This window comes from Mesoplodon mirus, assembly GCF_964341445.2.
Source record: "Mesoplodon mirus genome assembly, chromosome: 2".
In the NCBI taxonomy this organism is placed as follows: domain Eukaryota; kingdom Metazoa; phylum Chordata; class Mammalia; order Artiodactyla; family Ziphiidae; genus Mesoplodon; species Mesoplodon mirus.
The window spans coordinates 30,162,412-30,176,386 of NC_138977.1; the positions used below are offsets into that span (position 1 = coordinate 30,162,412).

Here is a 13,975-nt window from a genome sequence, read left to right on the forward strand (position 1 = left end):
ACCATCAGAGCTGACTGTGCTGTTTCTGCATGTAGCCCCCTCCCTCCATCTATAAAATTTCTCACCCACTGGTTGTCTGTGGGGGTGAGTTGGCCTTTGGACAGGAGTCCTCCCCACTGCATTGCTTGCCTCCAAAATAAAACACACTTTCCTTTTCACCAACCTTGCCTTTTTAATTGCTTTTGAGCAGTGAGCAGCCATACCCCTACTTTCAATTACAGTTAGCTGATATTTTTCCCTTTTCAAGGAATGGGCCTTAGCATATAAAGATGTGTGATAAATCTATCTTTATTCCTTCTTCCACCAAACTAGACAACGTTTTTGTGGTCTCTTTTTAAGTCAGCAGTGTCTTAATATTCCTTAAAAATGCACACAGTCATGTTTTGACCAGGAACAACTTTACTTCACATTTACACACGCCGTCCCTTAACAATCAGACTTCAGCTTCCATGCATGCACCAATGACACAAAGCCAATTAATCACACTGTTCCTTTCTTCTTAGACCACAGAGCTTCTTAACTGAATATGTTTTCTTTTCCCTCACTGAGGCTTCTACCAGCATCTCACAATTACCTCAAATTCATCTCATTTAAAAGCTAATTCCCCCAGCTCTTGAGGGTGTAGCTACTTCCTACAGTTGTCTCTGAGTTACTTCAAGATTGTTTTGTTTTTTATTTTTCACCTAATTCTTTAACAACAGGGAAACCAGCTCCCTATATTGTCTCCTGCTTGAAATATCTAGCTTGGTTTTGCTTTTTGACTGGACTCTGTCTGACATAACAGGTCAATCGATTCTTTGAACTCCTTCCAGTTTATGGGCTAAAAATTACACAGTGATCCAGTGTTATAAATTATTTTTAAATTGATAATTAGCTGACAATTTGATTAGGTTCTGCTTCAGTTCTCCATTTTTTTTTTTTTCTTTTTGAAAGCCAATAATTTAGAGGGCTGGGGAAAACACTCAACTTACCAAAGTACCTGTTATTCAGTCTCTAGGACTATGCATTTTCTCAATTTCTGGGAGACTTTCAAAGTATATTTTATCAAGACTGATTAAATGGCTATTAATTATAGTTGTTACTTGTGGTACCTTATTTATTATACATGTTCAAAAACATTGGGAACTATTATTAATTTCAATACACCTTTGCCACTACCATATTTGGGATAAAATGCTTTTATCATATCATGTACTCTCAATATAATTTTCACCTTAATGAACAAAATTAAGCTATAAATTTATGGAAAATGTTTGCCATTGACTTAACTAGGAAGTCATCAACTGCCCATGAATCAAATCTGACCTATTTTCTGTCAAAAATATGACTTTTTCAGTTTTTGTTGGTGAAAAATTTGTTTTCAATTTTTTTTCTATTATTAATATCAGGAAATGTTTGTTTTCTCTAATATGTGGAATATTTACTATGTTTTGTTGAAAATATCTCCAAAGAACTATAATGAAAGAATAAAATTGTTCTATTTTTTAAAAAAGATTAATTTATCATTTCCCCTATATTTATTTACTCACTGTCCCATAAGCCCAATTTCTACAGAACACACACACAGTTTATACTTAATGTAGAATCTTTCCAGTATTAATTACCCCATGTCCTCCTATTCACATCCCTTATATCATTTGTCCTCTGCCTTTGCTATCTCTTATAAATCTTTGGTCAAGGTCATGATGAGCTATTGTTAAACATGATGCATACCCATAAGAAAGTGTAGGACTAAATAAATATTTGTTACTTATTGTGTGTGACTATGTGTACATTAAAATAGAATGTCAAATAGTATCATATTTCTATGATATATGTACACTGAGGAATTGAACAGATAACATTTATAGTCTCCCAGAAAACAAAACAATAGATGTTGCATGTAGGCAGTATATGACCACATGTTCTTAATATATAGTATTTTATGTTATTGCAATTTCAGACAAAAATAGGGATCCACTTTGGAAATATTCCATAGAATCATTATATAGTACAGAATGGCAGTCCAGTTGAAGAAGTCTTCTGTCGATGACTGAACTGTTTAACTGCAGCTACCAGGACTCTTGAGAGCATTGGGTGATCCTTTTATACAGAGAGACACAAATTGGTAGAATCATTTGTGTTTAATTGGTTGGTTTGGGGTCAATGAGGAGGCAGTTAGTGCTAGCATCCATGCTATGACCAACTGAAATGTGAAATATCAAAGGATTCTCATTGAACAGTGTCTCCTGAAGGTCAGCTGTTCTTAAAAGAAGTAATGACAATACATAGTGACTACCCCAGGGACATGGTTTTTTACAGGTTACATTTATTCAAATAAATTATTTGTACATGATCATTGTATCAAGATAAAAAATCCAATAAAGTGATATTGCCCCCCACACATACAATATATACAAAAGATCTCTTCCCAAATCCAAGCTATAAATTGTTACATATACTATCCCACTTCAACGCTGAGCCTGTATGAAAGTATTTATCATAAAACGAAAGAACAACAATACTATAAATGTTACTGTTGTGATGTTTAGTGTATAACGGTATTTGAATATTTACTGTTGCTTAGAATTAGATGTACTTTAGAAAGAATATTTCTTTATGTTAAATTTAATGGGATAAAGACATAGCTGGGGGTTGATGCCCATTCATGACTATTTTCTCTTTTGTTTGCTTGATGGAAAATAATGAATAGGCTATATAGAAAATATATAAAGTAGAAACCATAGAAGAAATCCTGTTTTTTACTATCATTTTTGTATTTTTCTGTAATAAATAAGACAAAGAGTAACTGAGATATTCTGAGACAAGACATGTATGAACTCTTGACTGAATAAGATATTCAGTGATCAGAAAAAGACATATGCTTATGCTCATAACTTGGAAACTTAACACCAAACTATAAACTTCAGGAAGAAAGTAACTCAACCTCAACCTTCTACTGTATATAAATTTAGCATTAAACCTGATGCATATAGAAGAGTACTATATTCCTGTAAGAGTATATTTCTGGGTTTGCTCCACACCAAGGCACTATGCTTAATGGCTGCTTGATCTACATTCCCCATCTAGAATTATTACAGTGTTCTCTATCATTGTGGTTTATCAAGTTTGCCTGTTAATATCTCCATTTGATTCATATTTTTGAAGTTATGTTGTTTAGACGGGCTTGGAGAGTCATTTCTGTCAATATTACGCAGCATTCCTAATGATTGTTGGGGAAATTAAAAATCCTACCAACAAAAAGACCTCTGTCTCTCTCAGTGTAGCAGAGAAAAGACACATGATTTATTATTGAATATGTATATTCATATACATGAATATATATATGCAGGCAGTCCTCAGAAAACTGTAAATTCTTGACAGAATTTCACACAAATTTGTAGAGTAACATAAAAGAAAGAATAATTAAAGCTTCTCTATCTTCTCAAGAGACAAATAGATGCAACTTGTGAGTCCTGTGTACCTCATGAGAAATGTCTGAGTTAACTAGTATGATGCGCTTACAATTATTGGGTCAGAATTTTCTTAATCTTTCATGTAAAGTCAAATGTCAAGCCTGTTATTGGGCTTATTATGTTTCAAGGAGATGGTATAGTAATTGTCCTTACTTCACAGGATCATTTTAAAGATTAAATGAGCTGTCTGTAAAATACTTAGAACAGTGCCAGCACACAATAATTGCTGTGTATATATTGGATTAAAATCATTATATGCCTATGGCTTCACAGATATGAATAGCATACCTTCTGTAAGATCAATGCAAACAATACAATTTTCATTGAAAACCACATATTGGGTACTATGATAAAATTATTGGACAAGATTATTTAGTGTTCAGAAGTAGTAAGAGTCCTGCTCTTAATGGAGTTACATGAGTCTTAGTTTTTTTTGTTGTTCTTTTTTTTTCTTTTTTGCTTTAGAAGTCCAGTTACCTTGGAGTTTATTTAAACTAAGAGAAAAAGTCATAATGTTTTCATGCAATACATACTTTGTTCTTTAAATAACAATTCTGACAAATAACAGAAAGAATTAAGGAATGCTGTATTTGTGATCCATACAAAACACCAACATTTTGCGTTATACGTAATTTAAAGAAATGTCCCAAACACTTTTCAAAATACTGTAGTAGCCAATACATAGAGGCATGCCTTAGGTGGTCATAGGAATGCAGTTTAGAAAATAAAGAAATAAATCACGCTGTAACTAATCAATTTCTCCAAAATCACTGAGCAAGAAAAGCAACAATGAACTTCCATACTGATTTTACATAACTTCTATACAGCACCTTGACTTAAATCCAAGAGCAAAAGTTAAGACTCTCCTCCTCTATTTTTGGTAAACAACTGCATGGTAAACTTAGATGACTTTTCTCCCGGATTTTACCTGGGAGTGGCCTTTAAAATTTTTTATTTAAAAGAGGGCAGGTTTGGCACTTTTATACTGATGTCACCAATGTTAATATTTCTTGGGATCTCAGGAAGATTCATATTCTTTACAGCTGATACAGCATGGCCTGGAGCTCGCACTAAGCCAGCCTCAGATTTCTCCAGTTTATTTTGTGCATCAATTTGTGTAACAATCTCATTCATGTTGGTCTCCAATACCATTTTTCCCCATCACCATTTCTGCAAGAATATTGTGAACCTTGTCTACATGGAAAATTAAATCCAGTTCACAGACGTTTTCAAAACACTTGTCTAATGTTTCCACAAATACTTGAATTAGATCTAAAATGTCAAGTTCACTTTCTGAAGAATCCACACAGAAGACAAAATATAATGTTGCATAATGTCTATAAATCAGTTTGTTGTCAGATCCTCCAATTAATAATCCTCCTTCTAGGAAATTACAAACATTTTCATCTCTCTTAGATACCAAATGGAATGTCTCCCTGATGATTTGCTGTTGTATCTTCACTGTAGGGCTGGTAGAACTTGGAGAGCCGCGGCTTCCCGTGGTTGTTAAAGATGAGGATTGCCTTGATCATGGCTGAGCCGGGCCGACCCGGTGGGAGCTAGGGGCCAGGGCGAGGACGGGCGGACGCACAAGCCTCGCCTCGGGATCTCGCTGGCGATCCTTCCCCACCCGCCCCCTCCCGCACACGCGCGTGCCAAGTCTTAGTTTTGACTCTACTTGATTTAGGGATAGACACTCTTTCATAACCTGATTATTTTTTAAATTACTTTCATCAATTTTTTTAAAAATTCAAGAATATCTTTTATATATCTTTACTCCTTGAAATATTATAAATCCAGATAATATAAATCAAAATTAAAAACCTCTATAAAACACAGACTACCACAATGAGAACTGTAAGAACTGTATAGTATAATTTTTAAGGCAATATGCACTCATACTTTAACAGCAATTTCAAAAATGTGAAAAGATGAAAGGCCTTCATATTGTGTACAAAATATTTGTAGAAAGGTTGCCAGAAAACAAACAATAATTAATTAGGAAAAACTTATTTCATAAACTGTTTGACATCATTAGCTACTTATCACATATTCTATAGGAGGTATGCCTTTTCATATGAAGCATACTATATTTTCTTGGTTTTAACTATAAAGATAATGACTTAAAGACTGTTAATTCACTAAACATTAAACTCACACCCTTGAGTAATTGTGATAATTATATTACAAGTTGAATTTATTTCAGGTAAGATAAATATACATTTTTCACTAAGGTTCCCAAGCATTCTAGATAACCATCATCATTGTATTGTGCTCTGTTTTATTTTGTTGTGTTTTCTGCCAGAATTCTCTGCATCTTTATAATATGTGATTCTGTTTGTGAGGATGATGAGAGAGGGTGGGGATAGTAAGAACTAAGCTGCCTACTTGCTCCAAAGTGTGTCACCTTTGAAGAATATAATTGAAAACAGAGCATGGGATGCCTAATCTCGTCCCTCAAAAGCATTTTAATTAATGTTCTTTCAGGGTAAAGAGAAAAAAGTGATCTGGTTACTAGAACACCTTTATTGAAATTATAATATCACATTTGCCAAGCTAGAAAATCAAACCCCTTTTTAATACTGCTTGTATAGATGTAGGCAGTTGTCAATGACCATGTGGCATATAATTGAAAAAAGTTACATCATAAGGAACAAAGTGTTTGGAGAATTAATATTTAACTCACAATATTTTCCTTTTATTTCCAGTAAGACTAATTCCCAAAATTAATCAGTAAGCATGTCAATTGAATTAACTGTGTTTTTAATCATTTTCATTTAACTAGTCAACAACGTTTAAGGAGATGTTAAATTAAGCCAAATCACATTGTGTGTGTGCAGAGAGTGGGGGAAATGTTATGGAACCAATGTTTCTTGTAAAATATAGTCCCTCATTCATTTAAAAACTTCTCTGTAAGACAGCACGACACCACTACACACTTATTGTAATGGTGAGTCCAAAACACTGACAACACCAAGTGCTGGTGAGGGTTTGGAGCAACAGGAGCTCTCATCTACTGCTAATGTACAGCCATTTTGGAAGACAGTTTGGTGATTTTATACACAACTAAACATAATCTTACATACAATCCAGTAATTATGCTCCTTAGGATAAGGATTTGAAAATTTAAGTCCACACAGATACCTAAACATGGATGTTTACAACAGCTTTACTCAAAATTGCCAAAACTTGGAAGCAATAAAGATACCCTTCAGTAGGTAAGTGGATAAATAAACTGTGGTCCATGCAGACAGTGGAACGTTATTCAGTGATAAAAAGAAATGAGCTAACAAGCCATGACACAAAGGAATCTTAAATGAATTGACTTCTCAGAAGCCAATCTGAGAAGTCTACATATTGTATACAATTCCAAATCTATGACAGTCTGGAAAAGGCAAAACTATGGAGACAGTAAAAAAGTCAGTGTTTGTCAGGGGTTAAGGAGGATGGAGAGATGAATAGGCAGAGAGCATAGAGGACCTTTAGGGCAGTGAAACCACTCTGTAGATACAGGTGCACACGTGTCATTATACATTTGTTAAAATCCATGGAGTATATAACACCAAGAACCCTATGTACTAATGAACTCTAATATAGGGTTTTTTTGTGACAATGACATCACTGTAAGTTCATCAATTTTTGTGGGGATGTTGATAGTGGGGGAGTCTGTGCATATGGGGGGGCAAAGAGTACATGGAAAATCTGTATTTTCTGCTCAATCTTTCTATGAAAATAAAACTGCTCTGAAAAGTAAAGTCTATTGCTTAAAAAAAAATTCCCTCTCCATGAGGAAATCATGGCTCTTTAAATGTAGAAAGTTGTGAAGTGGTGTGTAGGTGTGCTTGTGTTAGTAAATTTCCAGAAATAGAATAGTATCTGAAACATAACAGTTTTACATTAATCTTATGTGTAACTGTAAACATGTTTTAATAAGAACTTTTAAGTAAAGTTTATGTAATATAAAAAAATTTACACCATTAGATTTTCCATATTTTAGTAGATACTCCAGTTAAAGTTTATTTTAATTTTGTTCAGACTACTTTTAACCAAGATAATTTTAATTCCTTCAAACACACAGTTTAACAATGAATTTAAAAATGAATTTAGGGGCCTCCCTGGTGGCGCAGTGGTTGAGAGTCCGCCTGCCGATGCAGGGGACACGGGTTCGTGCCCCGGTCTGGGAGGATCCCATATGCCGCGGAGCGGCTGGGCCCGTGAGCCATGGCCGCTGGGCCTGCGCATCCGGAGCCTGTGCTCCGCAACGGGGGAGGCCACAACAGTGAGAGGCCCGCATACCGCAAAAAAAAAAAAAAAAAAAAAAAAAAAAAAAGAATTTAAATATAATAGTTTGCCATGTTGAATTTATTCATAGATGCATATTAAATCAACATACTGAAGTTTTCATACATTCCTTATGTTATAAATGCAAAGTATTTTTCTAAAACACATTTTAGAAAATATTTACATTTTAAAAAATGTTTACATATTAAAAAGGTGTAAACGTTTTCTTTTAGCAATTGTTTAATAGTTTGAGGAAAAAACAATTCCAGTATGCATACTAATACATGAAAAGAATTGATGCTAAAATAAAAACATTTAATTTGTATCCTTTTAATTTCTAAGATTTCAGCTTATATTAGGATCAAATTAATAAAATTTGAAATATAAATGCTAAAAAGAGAAGTAATATTCTTATATACTTATATTTGATTATTTTTATGTTGAAAAGAAATGGTACTTCTTAATGATGGATGGAAGGGAAGGATAACAGTGTAATTTCAAAGAGATAAGTACAAATTACAGGCTTTGAAAAAGTAGCGTTAAGCATAATTCATAGAAGCTATAATTTTGAGCACTTATCATGTACTCAAAACTGATGGTGGTACTATCAGATATATAAAACGTAATTATCCTCAGTTCAGTAGAGTCTTGGAGAAGCCTTGCCAATACACAGGTGAGACCATTTGAAAGTCAGAGAGTCAGAATGAGAAACATGAATCTCACAGGATATCACTTACATGTGGAATCTAAAAAAAAGGGTACACATGAACCTATTTACAAAACAGAAACAGAGCCACAAATGTAGAAAAAAAAACTTATGGTTACCAAGGGGGAGAGCAGGGGAGGGGGGAGGGATTAATTGGGAAATTGGGATTGACATATACACACTGCTATATATAAAATAGATAACCAACAATAACCTGCTGTACAGCATGGGGTACTCTACTCAATACTCTGTAATGACCTATATGGGAACAGAATCTAAAAAAGAGTGGATATGTATATATGTATGACTGGTTCACTTTGCTGTACAGCAGAAACTAACACAACATTGTAAATCAAGTATACTCTGATAAAAATTAATTTAAAAAATCAAAACAGGGCCTCCCTGGTGGCGCAGTGGTTGAGAGTCCGCCTGCCGATGCAGGGGATATGGGTTCGTGCCCCGGTCTGGGAGGATCCCATATGCCGCGGAGCGGCTGGGCCCGTGAGCCATGGCCGCTGGGCCTGCGCATCCGGAGCCTGTGCTCCGCAACGGGAGAGGCCACAACAGTGAGAGGCCCGCATACCGCAAAAAAAAAAAAAAAAAAAATCAAAACAAGTGAGAACTTGTGCACATAATAAGAATACAGGAATATCATGCATGTTTTGGCCATGTGGCGTTATCAAGCATGTTTTTTGTTTCACAAAATAGTTTAGTTGGAATAAAATTATGAATCTATTACTTAAATGAGAAAAAAAGCAAAAAAAAAAAAAAGAAAGTCAGAGATTCTGCCTTCTTCCAGACCACACAAGTCTAGGTGGATTTTAACTGCCCTAGAATCACTCTGAGTCCAGAGTCAGCACAGCCCTGGAATCTGCATTCATGGGCAGGAGGATGGTATAGGTACCATCAGGTGGCGACCTCATTCCTCTTGTCCTCAGTGTCTAGAACAGGCACAGCAGAGGTGATCTCTTACTGGTCTCCAAGAGCACCAAGTGAGTCCAGGAGAAGTTTTCTTTCCTTTCGCTGCTTAACACCAACAGGTGTCAGGTTTCTTTTCCTAACACCATCAGTTGATTAAGTATTGAGATAGGAATCCTACCAAAGCAAACAAATCAACAAACTAAAATTTTTTAACTTCCTTCTTGAAATTATTCTTGGATGAGGCCATGATTTCTTAATATACATTGATGTTTATTTCTAAATATCTATTCTTTTTCATTAATTCTATATATTTTTATATTGATCCTTATTAAAAGGGTAGTAAACATTTAATATTTCCAAATCATCATTATGTTTTTACTCATTTTAACCCATTGTAATAGGACTTTTCCATTTATTCACTAAAATTTCCCTTTATTGTCATCAATTACCTCCAACTTAAGGAATCTAATGAGCATGTTTCATTTCTTATCTTATTTTTACTCTGAAACATTTAACATTTCATCACACCCTCTTTCTTGAAAAGTTCTTTTCTCGTTAGCTTCCTCTTCAATACTTACAGTTTTCTTGCTATTTCTCAGAGAGTCCTTTTCTTTTTCTCTCTCTCCCTTTGCAAGTTCTTTTTTCTCTACCTGCAATTTAAGCAATGATACTGCCTGGAGTTTATTATTATATTTGTTTTTCACTTTTCAAATAATCCTTGGACAAATTTACTGAATCCATGTATAAGTTGATTTTAAACTCAGTTCTGAAGATGAGAAAAGTAGAGAATAAAGGCTAAAAGAGATATTGCCTGGGTGTAAAAATCATTGTGCTCCTTTCTAGCTCTGTAATTTTGAACAAGTTATTTAATCTCTCTGTGTCTTAGTTCTTCATCTTTAAAATAGTGATAATTATAAAGTCTTTCTTGTTGGATTGTCATGAGAGTTAAGTAATTTAATACATAAAAAGTTCCTGGCACATAGAAAGCCTGCATTACATGTAATCTGTATATTAATAATAGATGTATCTATTTATTACTAAAAAAAAAATCTGTAACAGTGATTATTTAAAATCTCTAAATTCTACAAAACTTTACATAATTTTAGGACTGTTTATTTCACATTTCCATAGAATGTGAATGCCTTAACTGCAATGTTTTTATTTTTGTTTTCTTTGGATTTCCAGCAGCTACCTCAATACCTGGACTTGCCAGGGAATTTACAATTTGGGAAAAAGTATCTATAGAGAGAGCATGATGATGATTGTATTACTTGATTTGATCAAAATTAGAGTGTAACAACCTAAAATTGTATCTCCTCACACCAAATTTCAAATATTAGTTAAAAGGTGTTCAGCACTTAAATTCTATTTCCCATGTTCTCACCTGCTCATCATGGATGGACACAGGTCACTTCCCCCAGACTCCATCCTCCTTCCTGTCAGTCAAATGAAAGGACAGGCAGGTCCAAGGTCAAATACAGAAATCCCAGGGAGGGCAGTTGGAATGGTTTTCTCCCTCTTCCTGCTGCACACACACACGCACACGTATTTGGAGCCTTCCTCTTATGCATCGTTCACAGACACCAAAATTGTTACCTATCCCTCTGGACTTGATTACTTTTCTCTTTTGTCAGTGATTTCTGTTCTATTATGAAAACATATTCTTATTATTATTCTTTACTGAGAACAGAATAGTGCAAAATTCACTTAATTTGTGGTACAAAGTTTACATCTTGTAAAAAAGAAGTTCTTGACAGGATTGCTAAACACTAAAATTGCTGAAAAACAGAAGCCATTTCACTGTCTTTGAAAAACAAGATAGTCTCTCATCTCTCTGGAAGAGATTGTTTTCCATCTTGTCGGGAAAAGGAATGAGACCTCAACCCCATGCTTCTCAGACATATATTTTAACATCTTTAGAAATATTGTAGATTCTGTCACAGCTTAATTGTCAAAATGAACCACAACTGTAAAGTTAGGTTTTTTCCTAAAAAATATATTGTGAAAATTCTCAGCTAATATAATGCCTACATTTTCATTTATAAATTAAATTACACATTGTATTTTCTGTATACATTTTATATCACATTTATTATCAATAGTAAGCACATTTCATTTCAATGTGTTATAAAGACATCAGCATGGGGACTACTGTAAGAAAAATCCTTTGTAAAATAATGATGTAAAGATATTAGAGCAATTGCAGTTATTTTTGAAGATATTAAGCCAAGCAACTATTTCCATTAACTATGAAGTTCCCAGTATTCTGCTGGTTATTTTATGGGAGATACTGAAAATCTGTAATGTGTATTACTTCAGTAAGCTCATACTTTAGCTGTGGAAATGAAATTGACAGGTTAAGACTTTAAGATACAAAATGGAAACATATTTCATATTATACACCAAGACTCTAAACAGAGAAATAGATGAATATCAGAAAAATAAGTTAATAAATAAACTTTTGGAAGAAAACAAATATGAGCTTAGCATCATTAAAAATAGAATCAAGAAAAAGTGTAAATACACACACACACAAACTTCTTCAAAACAAATCCAAATGTAAAAAATATATATATTTCCAATTAAAAACTTGCTATACTCTTTTGGAGCCAGATTATATATATATCTATATCTATATCTATCTATCTATCTATCTATCTATCTATCTATATATATATATCAGTTTAAGCACAAAATCCAGCACAATCTAACCCTTTGTTTGGGTGAGTCATTTCATCTCCCTGAACCTCATGTTCAAAACCTGTGAAATTATCACTATAGACATGTATAGTGAGGAGTTAAACTAAGGTAGTGTATTTAAACATTGGAGCCAATTGAAGCTATCATGTTTTTCTATGTACATTCATAGAATCAATGACCTTGTCATCGAGAAAACACACAGTATTTGTGTCGTTATTGGATTTGATACTAATGAAAATTTTCTATCCTCTCATGTAAATAGCCCATTCTTTTTTCCTTGTGCAAGTAGTAAAGTATGCAATAGAAACATAAATATTATGTACAAAGTATGTTACCTACTAGAGATCAGCTTAAAACTTTAATAAAATAAATGATTCCTTTCTAATAATATTGTTTTGAAAATAACTTAGTTCTTTTGTTACAGGAGATAACTGCAAGGCCACTGAATACAGCAAGATGAAAAGCATGCTTTTAGATTTACAAAATCAAAAATATGTTACACAAGACAATGAAAACCCTAACGGTGACGACGTATTTCGGAAGAAGTTGCTGGTGGATCAAATGTTTAAATATTTTGATGCTGACAGTAATGGACTTGTAAATATCAATGAACTAACTCAGGTAAGATTAATGACTAAATTAACAAGCTAATTTAAGTATAGCATATGCAATATATTTACATTTGTGTGAATGTATGCTATATAAATAAAAAATATTTTATTCATATAACTTGATTATAGACATAAAATATTTTTAAGAGAAAAAATTGACTACTCTATCAGCAGTATTAATTTTAAGTAACATTTATATGATGTTGTACAATTTAAAAGAGATACCTAATTTGACAGGTTTCTATACCTTAAATACCTAAAGGAATTGCCAGTTCTCTCTTATAGAATTTATAAAATATCTCCAGATATATCCTGGAGCTCTTGTAATGTTTAATTTTCTATCAGTCAATGGAAGCTTGTTTATCTGGTATTCAAGGGCATTACTGAAGAGCAATTGAGTACATCTATAACATATTGTAAATAAGTGATTTAAGAAGGTATTCAATTATTGACCTACTCCAGTACTTTTTTAATTATCAAAGATCAGGTATATTAAATCTGATTTTAATATTATGTCAACATTATTAAAGTTCATTTCTTTGAAAATTGCCACCAAAATGATACATATAGACAAATTGTTATTAAAGAGAAGAGAATATTTTAATACACAAAAGTTCTTTATGTGAGCCATTTTGGAAAAATAGAAATATTTTAATGTGTGTGTTACTGAGACAGACTGCTGAAGGAAATTGAAATACCCAGATTTAAGAACATAAATTAGTTGTGGATAGTGATGGAAATGTAAAATGATGGACATAAGATTTCTCCACAAATATATATAGGTTTTTAGGGAGCAAAGGAGAGAAGAAGCCACTCCAGGGCGACTAGGAAATTGGTGATAACCCTGAGGAGTGTTGCTGAGTCCATGGTAATTCCTATAGTGGATCTTAAGGTGGATTTTGCTGCTGTGCTTAACAGGAAATATAGTTTTCAAAAAAAAATCAGTTGTCTATTTCCACAACATCATGCCCTTCATATTTCATATTTAATTTTATGGCTTACTTAAAATATCCAACAATGTGGAATATCGGTCTTATTATGCAAGTATTTCAAGTTTTAGGATAGTGTAACTTAGTTTAGAGACTTCATATCAAAGTGACCTTGTGAGCAAATTGACTTGTCATTCTAGGTAATTAAAAAACACACCGTTTTCATTATCTTCTTTAATTCAGCTTACATTTAATGAGTAGTTACTAAGTCCCAGGCCCTGGGATTCAAGGAATGAAACTCTGGAATTTTAAGGTAAAGTTAGAAAACTTTTAATTAAGATATTCATGTTGTCATACCTGTCATAATTTATT

General features: G+C 33.4%; 1 protein-coding gene and 1 pseudogene across 4 annotated transcripts in view; one reads left to right on the top strand and one right to left on the bottom strand.

The window, feature by feature from the left end:
• The window catches only part of FSTL5 (follistatin like 5), a gene marked incomplete at both ends in the record, with an annotated part of 542,883 nt that overhangs the window by 242,552 nt on the left and 286,356 nt on the right, over positions 1-13,975 (top strand). For all 3 annotated transcript variants that reach the window (XM_082611409.1, XM_082611410.1, XM_082611411.1), the window contains one exon: positions 12,488-12,684. In XM_082611409.1, the coding sequence (XP_082467535.1) occupies positions 12,488-12,684 (197 nt within the window). The remainder of the gene's footprint in view (positions 1-12,487; positions 12,685-13,975) is intronic.
• On the bottom strand, positions 4,396-5,022 carry LOC309798788 (AP-3 complex subunit sigma-1-like; annotated as a pseudogene). Its single transcript has one exon. The product of its transcript is annotated as an AP-3 complex subunit sigma-1-like (transcript).